General features: G+C 49.0%; 1 protein-coding gene across 1 annotated transcript; it reads left to right on the plus strand.

The window, feature by feature from the left end:
• Positions 1-1939: 1939 nt before the first annotated feature.
• LOC140597641 (solute carrier family 12 member 8-like) lies at positions 1940-10890 on the plus strand (the record flags this gene model as incomplete). Its single annotated transcript, XM_072746451.1, has 3 exons — positions 1940-2043; positions 3199-3390; positions 10659-10890. Coding segments are annotated over exons 1-3 (490 nt in total), but the record flags the coding sequence as incomplete, so codon positions are not given.
• Between the last annotated feature and the right edge of the window lie 1187 nt (positions 10891-12077).

Here is a 12077-nt window from a genome sequence, read left to right on the forward strand (position 1 = left end):
ACTGTGTTCCAGGCACGACTATGTGCCACTGGGATGATGGAATAGAAGGCCTAGTTCCTCCCCCTGGCGAGCTAACTGCCCTGCTGATTTCACATCAGGAATCCAGGTGAGGTCTCAAAGCAGCGTTAAATCCCTCAGGAATGGAACAGGCTGTGAATGTAGGGTTGCTAAAGTGTCCAGGAAAGCTTCCTGGGGAGGCATGGTTCAGCCAGCCTTTCAGAGGGGAGCTCGGTTGCACAGGTGCAAGAGAGAGGGGGCCATTCGAGGTGTGGGATGTGCTAGCCAAGGTTCTTCAGGGACACAGAGCTAGTACCAATAGGAGGTAGATACCTATAAGAGATGCACAGGACATCCTATATGTATGACTGTGGGGTCTGGTGAGTCCAAGTGAGACTCAGGTAAGAATTGAGGCTGCAGGCTTGAGGCCAAAAGCTGGGAACACAGAATTTCTCTGGCGCAGTCTGGCCACAGGATTCTTTCTCCGCTGGGAAGCCTCAGTCTTTGCTGTTAAGACCTTCAACAGTTTGGCTGAGGCCCACCTGCGTTAGGGAGAATACTGACTGTGAATGTTAATCACAGCTAAAAAAACCCCCCAACACCACACATGTATAGCAACATCTAGGCTACTGTTTGACTAAACAAATGGTCACCATAGCCTACCCAAGCTGACATAGAAAATTAACCATCATGGTTAATCATGGCAAATTCTAGGGCAGGAACCCTGAGCTGTAGTGGGGTGTATGGGGTTCTTAGGCCCCCGAGGAGGCCTGGGTGAGGCCAGACCCTCCTGAGTGCTTGCTCTACTCCAAACCTGGGTCCTTAGCTCAGGGTTCAGCCTTAGTCATGGCCTGGGTGGGTCTGGAATTTTTTTATTTTTAATTAATACGTGGAAAGCTTAGAGGAGGGTCAGCCACCTCCCTAGTGTGGATGCTAAGAATCCCTCCCACACTTACAGGAGCTCCCGCTTACAAAAACACAAGGCCTCCAGCTCTGACTCCTGATCCCGCTGGCAGATTCAGGCATCTGGGATCCACCCGTGTCTTTGCCCCTTTCCTAAAGGGCCACCTCACTGCCCAGCACCTCTGCAGTCTGTGTCCAAGGGAAGCCTGTCAGTCTCCTTGCTGTGGCAGAGGAAGGGCTGGCCAGTGACAGCCGGGCCCCTGGGGGATAGTCATAGAATGGTAGAAGGAGGAAAAGGTGAGCTCTCTCTATTTTTTTTTTTTTTTTTAAGTTAGGCTCCATGCCCAACATAGGGCTCAAACTCACAACCTCGAGATCAAGAGGTGCATGCTCTACCGACTGAGCCAGCCAGGCGCCCCTAAGTGCTCTCTGTTTTGATTCTTTTTTTTTTTTTTTTTCTGTTTTGATTCTTAAGTCTTTAAGGGCCTCTTCTTAACCCTCTCCCTGGGCTATTTTTTTTTTCTGTCTTTTCTTTTCTTTTCTTTTTTTGAGAAACGGCTATCCAGACACATCAATTCTACCCCCAAAGTGAGAATATAATAAGTTGCTTCCATTTTCTATTGCTGCTGTACAAATGATTCCAATGCCTAGCAGCATAAAGCAAAAACGTGTGTAATCTCATAGTTTCTGTGGTCCAGGGATCCAGGGTGCAGCCCAGCTGGGCATCTCTGGCTTAGAGTCTCTCCTGGGGCTGCAGTCAGCCTGTCAGGGCTGCAATCCCAGCCGAAGGCTCTACCAGCGGAGGGTCTGCTTCCAAGAGCGCTTGCGCTGTTGTTGGCAGGCCTTGTCCTGTGGGCCTCTTCCTAAGGCTGCCTCTTTACGTGTAGGTGACTTCCCCAGGATGAGCAATCTGAGAGAGCGAGAGAGCACCCAAGATGAGAGCCACAATCTTTTTAAAAAAATTAATTAATTAATTAATTAGATTTTATTTATTTATTCATGAGAGACACACACAGAGAGAGAGAGAGAGAGAGAGAGAGAGAGGCAGAGACCCAGGCAGAGGGAGAAGCAGGCTCCATGCAGGGAGCCCGACGCGGGACTCGATTCCGGGACCCGGGGTCACACCCTGGGCTGCAGGTGGCGGTAAACTGCTGGGCCACCCGAGCTGCCCCACAATCTTTTTATATCCTCATCTCAGAAGTGATATCCCTTCACTTCTGCAGTGCTCTGCTCATTAAAAGTGAGTCACCAGGTCCAAGCCCCCAACTCAAGGGCAGGAGATCACACAGAGCATGCGTGCCAGGGGCTGGGGGTCCCCGGGGGTCGCCTTTGAGGCGGCCTACTGTATGAATCCATCCTTTTGCCCTGGAAATGATCTCTGTTTTTCAGCTCTGAGATGAGTTTTACCTGAAAAATCGTATTTGATCATGGAAAAAAAGGCAAAATGTGAAACGGCAAAAATAAGACCGAGCTTCTAGGAGGTGGCATAAAACTCGTGTAAGGAGAGGTCATGCCCAGATGATTTTCGCATAGAGCATAGGAGCTCTAACGAATACTCTGGCAGCTCACCTATAGCTTGGAAGATGTTACAGTGGCAGTTTGGGTATGAAAACTCAAAGATTGATGCAGGATATCATATTATCACATGCAGACAATTTGAAAGCCTGAACAAAGGAAGAAAACCGTGATTATATAATGTCATTAAAAATGTAAAATCCACAAAATAAGAAACTATCTGAATAAAGCATAACCGAATAAAACAGTATCCCGCTCTCTCGGTGCTCACAGCCCAGAGGTAAAGATGGGCTTGGAAGCGGACCTAGTATGATAAGTACCGCGTTATCTCCTGCCCTTGAGTTGGGCTTGGGCCTGGTGTCCTGGAAGAGGAAGCCCCTAAGCACTGAGCCTTGAGTGTGGCTGTCAAGGAGATGGAGTGGAGTGAGGGGGAGGGGGGGAAGGTGGGCTGGGCAGGGGGCGGGGCGGGGGGAGCACTTCCTGCCAGGGCACAGGGATGAGAGGGACTGGGGGGTAGAGAGGGGCGGGTGAGGCGGGGCCCCCTGAGTGCCCGTTGGTGATGGGAAGTCACTGAAGAGTTGGAAGCAAGGCCGTTGCCCTTCCTGGGGAATTTCTTCCAGGCCCTACTCCTGTGGGCTGGCTTTGTCCACATGCCCCACCTCTGCCCAGCTCTTCCTCCCCCAACCCTGTTGCATCCCTGAGGTATGGGGGGAGGTGGTCAGTGCTCCTGGGAGGGCCCCCCTGTCCTAACCCCCCGCCTTGCTCCTTGCTGTTCTGTTGCAGGGAAACACGGGAGTGCTCATGGGCATGTTTTTGGTGTCCTTCGTCGTCCTGGTGGCCCTCGTCACTGTGCTGTCCGGCATCGGTGTTGGGGAGCACTGTGGTGTTGGCAGCGGGGGTGTCTACTCGATGATCTCCTCGGTCCTCGGCGGGCAGACCGGAGGCACGATTGGGCTGCTGTATGTGTTTGGACAGGTGAGCCTGGGCGGCCGGGGCAGGGGAGCTGTGTCCACAGGCCATCGGCACGCAGGATCTGTCCTCCTGCCTGCCCGCTAGCCGCCGTCTTCTCAGGCACGTTCCCGTTTGTTCTGGGGTGAGGCGAGGTGGGCCAGTTGCTCCCATTTTATAGATGGGCAGATGGGGGCTCGGAGAAGGACTCAGAGCAGAGCCTGGCCCTCTGCCTGGGGCCCTGGCCCTCCGTCCGGTCCTCCTTCCCTAACACTGTTGGTGCCTGTGGAGTCTTGATCTGCCCTGGAAGGCAGGGCCTGGCCTGGAATGATCCTTGCTGCCCGTTCCAGGGAGGGGACTGCGGGACCGTGGCCAGGGCCTGGCTGGCAGCTGGTGGGCCCGTCCCTGGGGCACTTTTGTGCTGAAGGAGGGACATTTTACCTTCCTGGGCTTCCCTGGAAGCAGGCACCTCTCAAGTGAGCTGGAGCTCTGGGCTCCTTCATAGCTTGCGGCCTTGTGGGGGGAGGCTGGGAGCCATGTGGGCCCCTGCATGGGAAGGGGGAGACTAACGGGGGGCGGCGCAGTGGACGCAGTGGACGCGGGCTCTCAGGGGGGACATGCTGAGGCTTATGGAGCTTGGTGTTAGGTCACACGGGGATGGTGACCTAACACCGAGGACACAGGCATTCAAAAGCTGCTCTTTTCAAGCACTTCTTGGCTTGAAAAAGGCCTTTGTGATAGTGCAAAAGGTGGTGGGTGGTTGAGAAAACAGTTTATTTATTTATTTATTTATTTATTTATTTATTTATTTATTTAAAAGATTTTATTTATTTATTCACGACACACACACACACAGAGGCAGAGACACAGGCAGAGGGAGAAGCAGGCTCCATGCAGGGAGCCCGACGTGGGACTCGATCCTGGGGCTCCAGGATCACACCCTGGGCTGAAGGCAGACGCTTAACCACTGAGCCCCCGGGCTACCCTTAAGTCAGTTTTGGTAGTTTGTGTCTTTCTAGGAATTTGTCCATTTCGTCTCAGTTATATAATTTATTGGCATATGACTGTTCATAGATTCCTTATAATCCAATCCTTTTACTTTTTGTAAGATGGGTAGTCGTGTCTTTCCTTTCATTCCTAATTTTTATCATTTGAGACTTTGCTCTTTTTTTTTTTTTTTTCCCAGTCAGGCTAATTAAAAGCTTGACTGCAAAGAAGCAATTTTTGGTTTTGTTGATTTTTCTATTGTTTTCCTGGTCTTCAATTTATTTCTGCTCCTGTTGTTACTATTTCCTTCCTCCTGCTTCCTTTCGGTTTAGTTTGCTCTTCCTTTTCTAGTTTCTTTCTTTCTTTTTTTAAGATTTTATTTATTCATTCATGAGGGACACAGAGAGAGAGAGAGAGGCAGAGACACAGGCAGAGGGAGAAGCAGGCTCCATGCCTGGAGCCCGATGTGGGACTCGATCCCAGGTCTCCAGGATCACACCCTGGGCTGAAGGCAGATGCTAAACTGCTCAGCCACCCAGGTGTCCTCCTTTTCTAGTTTCTTAAGGTGAAAGATTAGGCCATTGATTTGAGATCCTTCTTCTTGGGTGTGGTTGGAGTCTCTGAGAGTCCCTATTTGTGGTACTCACTAACCTCTAACCTTGTCATTCCAGGGCGTGAATACATTCTTTTCCTTTCCTTTCCTTTCCTTTCCTTTCCTTTCCTTTCCTTTCCTTTCCTTTCCTTTCCTTTCCTTTCCTTTTTCCTTTCCTTTTCCCTTTCCTTTTCCCTTTCCTTTTCCCTTTCCTTTTCCCTTTCCTTTTCCCTTTCCTTTTTCCTTTCCTTTTCCCTTTCCTTTTTCCTTTCCTTTTTCCTTTCCTTTTCCCTTTCCTTTTCCCTTTCCTTTTCCCTTTCCTTTTCCCTTTCCTTTTCCCTTTCCTTTCCTTCTCTTTCCTTCCCTTTCCCTTTCCCTTTCCCTTTTCCTTTTCCTTTTCCTTTTCCTTTTCCTTTTCCTTTTCCTTTCCTTTCCTTCTTTCCTTTTCTTCCTTATTATTTTTCCTTTCATTTATTTTTAATGATTGCCAGAGCAGATTGCATGTTGGCCCTGGAGCAGGGGTCAGCAAACTTCTACCATAAAGGACCAGATAGTAAATAGTTTTTACGAGTCACACATTTCTGTCACAACTGTTCAGTTCTGCTTGTGTAGTTCAAAAACAGCGATAGACAATGTGAAAAACTGGGCGTAGCTGTGTTCCAGTGAAACTTTATTTCCAAAACAGGCAGTGGGCAGAATTTGTTCAGCAGGTTGGAGTTTGCTGACCCCTGTTTTAGGCATAGAGATTTAGAAAATATAGGGGCACCTGGCTGGCTCAGTCGGTAGAGCATGTGGCTCTTGAGCTCGGGGTTGTGGGTTAGAGCCCCACGCTGGGTGTGACGATCACTTAAAAATAAAACCTTTTAAAAAAATTTAGAAGAAATTTTTAAAGTCACAAAGTCTTTCCATTGCCCGGGATCTTCCCAAATCCTTCCCTCTCTGTGTCGTTGAGGTGTTGGTAGCTGGCCTGCCCCATCGGCCAGACCCCCCGGGCCAGCTGGGCAAACAGCGACCCGCAGCTGCTCCTGGCTTGGCCCCATTCACTTGGGCTGGGGGCTTCTTTGGGATGGCTTCCCCCGGAAACCGAGGAGACCCCTTGAGCTTGCGCCGATGTGTCTGCAAGCTTTGGGCGCTGGCTTCCCCGCTGTGCTAGGAGGCCGGGGGCTTTGGGGGGCGCCGTGCAGGTGGGGTCTGGTTGTAGGAGCTCACGGGGGAGTCAGGCAGCAGGAAACTTAAACAAGATGTCAAGCCGGGGGAGGGCGCGGAGGGCGCTGGGCACCCTGAGCTGCCAGGCAAGCTGCCCGTGACTGTGGAGGTGCGGTGGCTGTATCAGAAACACCTCGGGGTGGAGGCGCCCCGAAAGGTCCCCTCTCTCCATCAGAAGGCGGGGGACGGCCCTGCTCCCTGCTGGAGGGATGGAAGCTTCTCTGCGAAGAACGAAGAGGGGGAAGGATGGCTGTACTGACTACGGGAGGTGATACAGATGCTTAAAAACGACAGCAAGGGCGGGTGTTCATAGGTTAAGCAGGTCGCGTCCTGGTGCCCGCGTGTGGCCGGTGACCCGGCCTTTGTCCCGGCGCCCAGGGGAGCTTTGCACAGACCGAACTGCACTCTCCGTGTTTGGTTTTAGTTTTCCTTTATAAAATTCTTTTAAAGTTAGAAAATGACGGATGCCCGGGTGGCTCAGCAGTTGGGCACCTGCCTTTGGCCCAGGGCATGACCCCAGGGTCCCGGGATCGAGTCCCGCGTCAGGCTCCCTGCATGGAACCTGCTTCTCCCTCTGCCTGTGTCTCTGCCTCTTTCTCTCTCTTTCTCTCTCTCTTGTTCTGTGTCTCTCATGAATAAATAAATAAAATCTTAAAAAAAAAAAGAATACAAGTTTTAGAATACATTATTCTCTTTTTCATTATTTTCTAGATAATTTGAAATTTAAAAAGCGTCTTATTTTGCCAGCGTGGCTCAAATTTATTTCTGTCTCTTCTTGTTGATTTAGAAGTTCTACTGTGCTTTTTGTTCTGAGAATAGTTACAGTCCACCCTTAGAAAAGCCATAATTATACTTTTCCTATAGCTTCCAACCAAGCAGGATTACTTCCTATGTTCATCCACCTACCAAATATGAAATCTCTATAACGTTCTTACTTACCCACATTCCATCAATACCCTCACCTCTTATCTCCAAGCTCTTAGACTTTGAGAAGACAATTTAATTTGAGGCTATTACTGTTTTCCCTCAAAGCAGGTTTCTTTGGTTTAAGAATCCTTACCTACAACTTACTTTGCAAGTTTCCGGTGGCATTTACCATCATGTAGTTAGCATTAACGAGGTATTATTTTTAAGATTTATTTATTTATTTTAGAAAGAAAGAGAATGTAGGAGGCGCAGAGAGAGAGGGAGAATCTCAGCCAGACTCCCTAGTGAGCGCAGAGCCAAGATGTGGGACTTGATCCCACATTCCTGAGATCAGGACCTGAGCTGCAACCAAGAGTTGGTTGCTCATCTGACTGTACCACCTAGGTTCCCTGATCGGCAGCAAAATATTTCATGAAATTCGTGGCTAACTACTGTCTCCTCTTCTTCAGTAGCTCGGAACGGTAGAGTAAGAATGATAATGCCGGGATCCCTGGGTGGTGCAGCGGTTTGGCGCCTGCCTTTGGCCCAGGGCGCGATCCTGGAGACCCGGGATCGAATCCCACGTTGGGCTCTCGGTGCATGGAGCCTGCTTCTCCCTCTGCCTATGTCTCCGCCTCTCTCTCTCTTTCTCAATGTGTGACTATCATAAATAAATAAAAATTAAAAAAAAAGAATGATAATGCCAATAGCCAGTATCTCTGTAACTTCAGCTATGAGCCGGCTATTACTCTTCTAGGACCTTACATGAATTATCTCATTTAATCCTCACAATAACCTCCGAAGCAAGTACTACATTATGTGTGTTTCACAGTTGAGGAAATGAAGCACAGAAGCTTAAAACTAACTTTCCCAAGTCCCACAGCTGGGACTGGGGGCCACAGGACTGGGCCCTTGTCTGCTTTCACAGTCCACAATCCTAACCACCTTGCCCTTGCACACAGCCTCCGGAGGGTGTTCCTTTTTGTTTTGTTCCTGGCATCTTTGATTTTAGGCATAAGTCTGAGAGAGGGGCTGTACTGGAAACAAAAGGCAGCCTTTAGTGCTTGGCCCACTTCATGTGAACAAATTCTTTGTTTGCCAGCTAGAAAAGCAAACACTCGGTTGGGAAGCTCCTGATGCAGATGGTTGTATTCAAGTTCTGGGGTCACCCTCTGTGTGTTTGAGACATCAGACACCTGGGAAGGTGATGATCATCACTGTATTGTTGTCATTTGTTTTTTTCAACTCCGATATATCTGACCATGAGGAGTCCAGTTGACCTGGCCGCATATTGATGGAATAGCAGCATCATTATCACCAGCACACTCTCTTGGTATTTTGTCAAGAGTAAGTTTGAGTCGTGAGATGAACGCAGGAAATCGCAAATGTCTCTCTCTCATCTCTCAGGGATGACTGTCTTCCTCCTACATTTATTGGGCTTCCCCCCCTCACCCAAATATAGTCAGAAATGCCTACTGCAAGTTTGGGGAACACTGACAATAATGGTATGTCTAGTAGCAAAATGAGCTAATCTCATTGAAGAATGGGGCCTCCCTTGTGAGCTTGTCTCTGATACAGAAATTACATTGCCCTTCTGGTCTTTACCTAAAGGAGCTGGAAATTAATGGTGTCTGCTCCGATGAACATTTTTTCTTTTCTTTTTTCTTTTTTCTTTTTTTTAAGATTTTATTTATTTATTCATGAGAGACAGACAGAAAGGCAGAGACACAGGCAGAGGGAGAAGCAGGCTCCCCGTGGGGAGCCCAATGTGAGACTCAATTCCAGGATCCTGGGATCATGACCTGAGCCGAAGGCAGACGCTCAATCACTGAGCCACCCAGGTGCCCCCCACAGAACACTTTTCATACAGCCAACATATCAGAAAGTATTTATTGAATGCTTGCAATATAGTTAGCAGATGCAGGGCCTTTGAAGAATGCAATCAGCATAGAAATTTTTGTTTTTAGGATGTTTGCATTCTTGGTGGCTTGGGGCAGAGGAAAGACTTACATGCATGAAATAAGAATAGATTATGGAACCAGATGATTAATTGCATGGTATTGGTAGTAGCATAATATTTATTCAGAAAAGGAGGATGAGGAAAGGCTTCACGAAGAAGGAGGAATATGACTGAGGCCAGAGCAGAATTTGTTCCCTGAGAGAACAATGGGCAGCAGAGTGCAGTGATGACCGTGACCCGCTGGCCTGGGTAGGGGGAGGGGGAGGATGGAAGCTGATGGAAAGAAGGTGGCTGAGGAATTACGGAGAGTGAGGTTGCTGTTATTTTCAAATATTTATTTGAAATTGAGTTTTACATATTTTTAAAAAGGAAAAATCATGACTTTCAGGCAAATATAACATACATGTGCCAAAGATTTTATTTAACTTATTAATTAACGGAGGAGCCAGTAAGATGTTAAAGAGCAGTTGAGGAACTAGGTATTGATTACCTAGTTCCTGGTTAAGCAGTTTCATAAATAAATGTCAGGATAGGATTGCCGAACGAAACTGGTTAATGTCCTACAGGACAGCAAACCTGAGTCTTTTGGGTTATTTGTTCCACTGGACAGAAGTTATTATGCATCTCTGCTGGAAAGAAATCTATAAATTGACAGTAACTTCACAAAGTCTGGGACACTTAACACGTTTAATCAATAAACAATGAGTAGAACTGAGTACACTCACCTAGATAGTCCTTGGGTAGCCTTTATTCAAGATGACATTGAAAGGATGTGCTGCCCACTTTTTTTTTTTTAAAGATTTATTTATTTATTCATTCAGAGAGAGCAAAGAGAGAGGCAGAGACACAGGCAGATGGAGAAGCAGGCTCCATGCAGGAAGCCTGATGTGGGACTCGATCCCGGGTCTCCAGGATCACACCCCGGGCTGCAGGCGGCGCTAAACCGCTGCGCCACCGGGGCTGCCCCCACTTTTTTTTCTTATTCTAAATTTTAGGTAATTTTAAAAAAAAATAATAGTGACCTACAAAGAAATGGACAAAAACTGGGGATTTGCCTCAGTGCTTTTCTAAGGCCCCGAGACAGGACCTGCTATGTGCTTCTGTTCTATGTTTAGCTCTTTTTTTTTAAAAAAAAAGATTTTGTTTATTCATTTGAGAGAGAGAGAGAGAGAGAGATGAACGAGGGGAGGAGCAGAGGGAGGGAGAGAAGTAGACTCCCCATTGAGCAGGGAGTCCTACGTGGGGCTCGATCCCAGGACCCTGAGATCATGACCTGAGCTGAAGGCAGACGTTTAACCAACTGAGCCGCCCAGGCGCCCGTCTGTGTTTAGCTCTTGAATAACTCGGACCGAGAGGTTCAGAGTGCTGTGCGGCCCAGGGTCCCATTTCCTTCTTCCCGTGATCTTCTCATCTTAGTTACCACTAACTGGCGTTCGTGCCCCCCTCAGGATGGTGGTGGTGAAGTAGATGAGAAGAAATGGGGCCTGAGGCAGGGGTCGCGGGCAGGAAGGGCTCCCTGACCTCCCCCGGTGGCTCCCAGTGCTGAGCCCTGACAGGGCTGAGGGGGGCCCCCCACGGCGGGCGGCCGTGGCCAGTGGGTCCCTGACGCTCTTGCCAACTCCTTCATCTCGAATGGTGTGTTAGTGTGTTGCAGGGGCCATGTACATCACCGGCTTTGCTGAGTCCATCTCTGACTTGCTGAGCCTCAGGAGTATCTGGGCCGTGCGAGGAATTTCAGTTGTGGTGCTTCTGGCCTTGCTGGGGATTAACCTAGCAGGTGTCAAATGGATAATCCGCCTCCAGCTGCTGCTGCTCTTCCTGCTGGCTGTGTCCACGCTGGACTTCGTGGTGGGCTCTTTCACGCACCTGGACCCAGGTGAGCCTTTTGGAGTTCAGTAGATGGCCTTCTAGGGGTCTGCACAGCTTTCCAGCTGTTACAAGGTGTGAGTTTGCAAGGCCACCCGTCAATAAGCGTCACCTACACGGAGTGCACTATTCCTGGAGCAGGTGAGTGGGCGTGTCCTGGCTGCAGAGGCCTGAAAGCCCCTCCTCACAGAGGCGTTTTCACTTAGCACATTTTCCGTGTTTCCTCTTTTCTTTTTTTAGGTTTATTTGTTTGACAGAGTGAGACAGAGCATGAGCAGAGGGGAGAAGCAGGGGGAGAGGGAGGAGCAGACTCCCCACTGAGCAAACAGTAGGGGAGCGCGGCTCCCACGGAGCGGGGCTCAGTCCCTGGAACCTGGGATCATGACCAGAGCCAAAGGCAGATGCTTAATCGACTGAGCCACCCAGGGGCCCTTATTTTCTTTCTGTTAAAAAAAAAAAAAAAAAAAAAAAAAAAAAAAAAAAAAACAGCTACCAGGAACATTTAGCTCAAACAAAGGATAAAGTAGAACCAGACTGGATATAGATTAAATTTGTAACGGTGACTGGGAGAGTGGTAGGACATAGGTGTGAAAGTACGGAAGGAAATAGATGCTAATTTTGCGTGTCAGATTTTATTTCTTTTTTTAAAATAGGCTGCAAATATAACATGTTAACCATTGTCATCTGTGGGAGATGGGGACGGATTTAGGTTGATTAGCTCTAGTTTTCTTTGTAGTAAATTTTGTTCAAAGGGAAACATGGATCCATTAGCTGAGCTTAAAGGAGGAGCATAAACAGCAGGTGCGCTATGCACCATTTGGAAAAGGCGCCTTCGGTGGGTAACGAGAGGACCAGTGCGTAACTCTGGGTCCTCCTGGGCCTGGAGGATGCTTGGCGACCCTCATCCTAAATCTTGTGCTGTCGGATGGGATGCCGTTCCCCAGAGCGTCCGTAGCTGGGAGCTTTGCTCCCCTCCGGAGTACGGAGTTTGTGGCTGTTCCCAGGGCGCCCCAGGGAAGAGATCACTGGCTGATACTTCACACTTCGGGGACCTCGGCGTCTTAGGGCATCGGTGGCCCGGCGTCCACACTGGAATCCGGACGGGGAAAGGGAAATGAGGACATCCTCTGTGTTAGCAAAGAAAAAGAACCGCAGCACGAGCACCCCCCCCCCCCCCCCCCCCCCGGCGGTGGGAGC

Source organism: Vulpes vulpes, unplaced genomic scaffold (assembly GCF_048418805.1).
Source record: "Vulpes vulpes isolate BD-2025 unplaced genomic scaffold, VulVul3 u000000877, whole genome shotgun sequence".
Lineage (NCBI taxonomy): Eukaryota > Metazoa > Chordata > Mammalia > Carnivora > Canidae > Vulpes > Vulpes vulpes.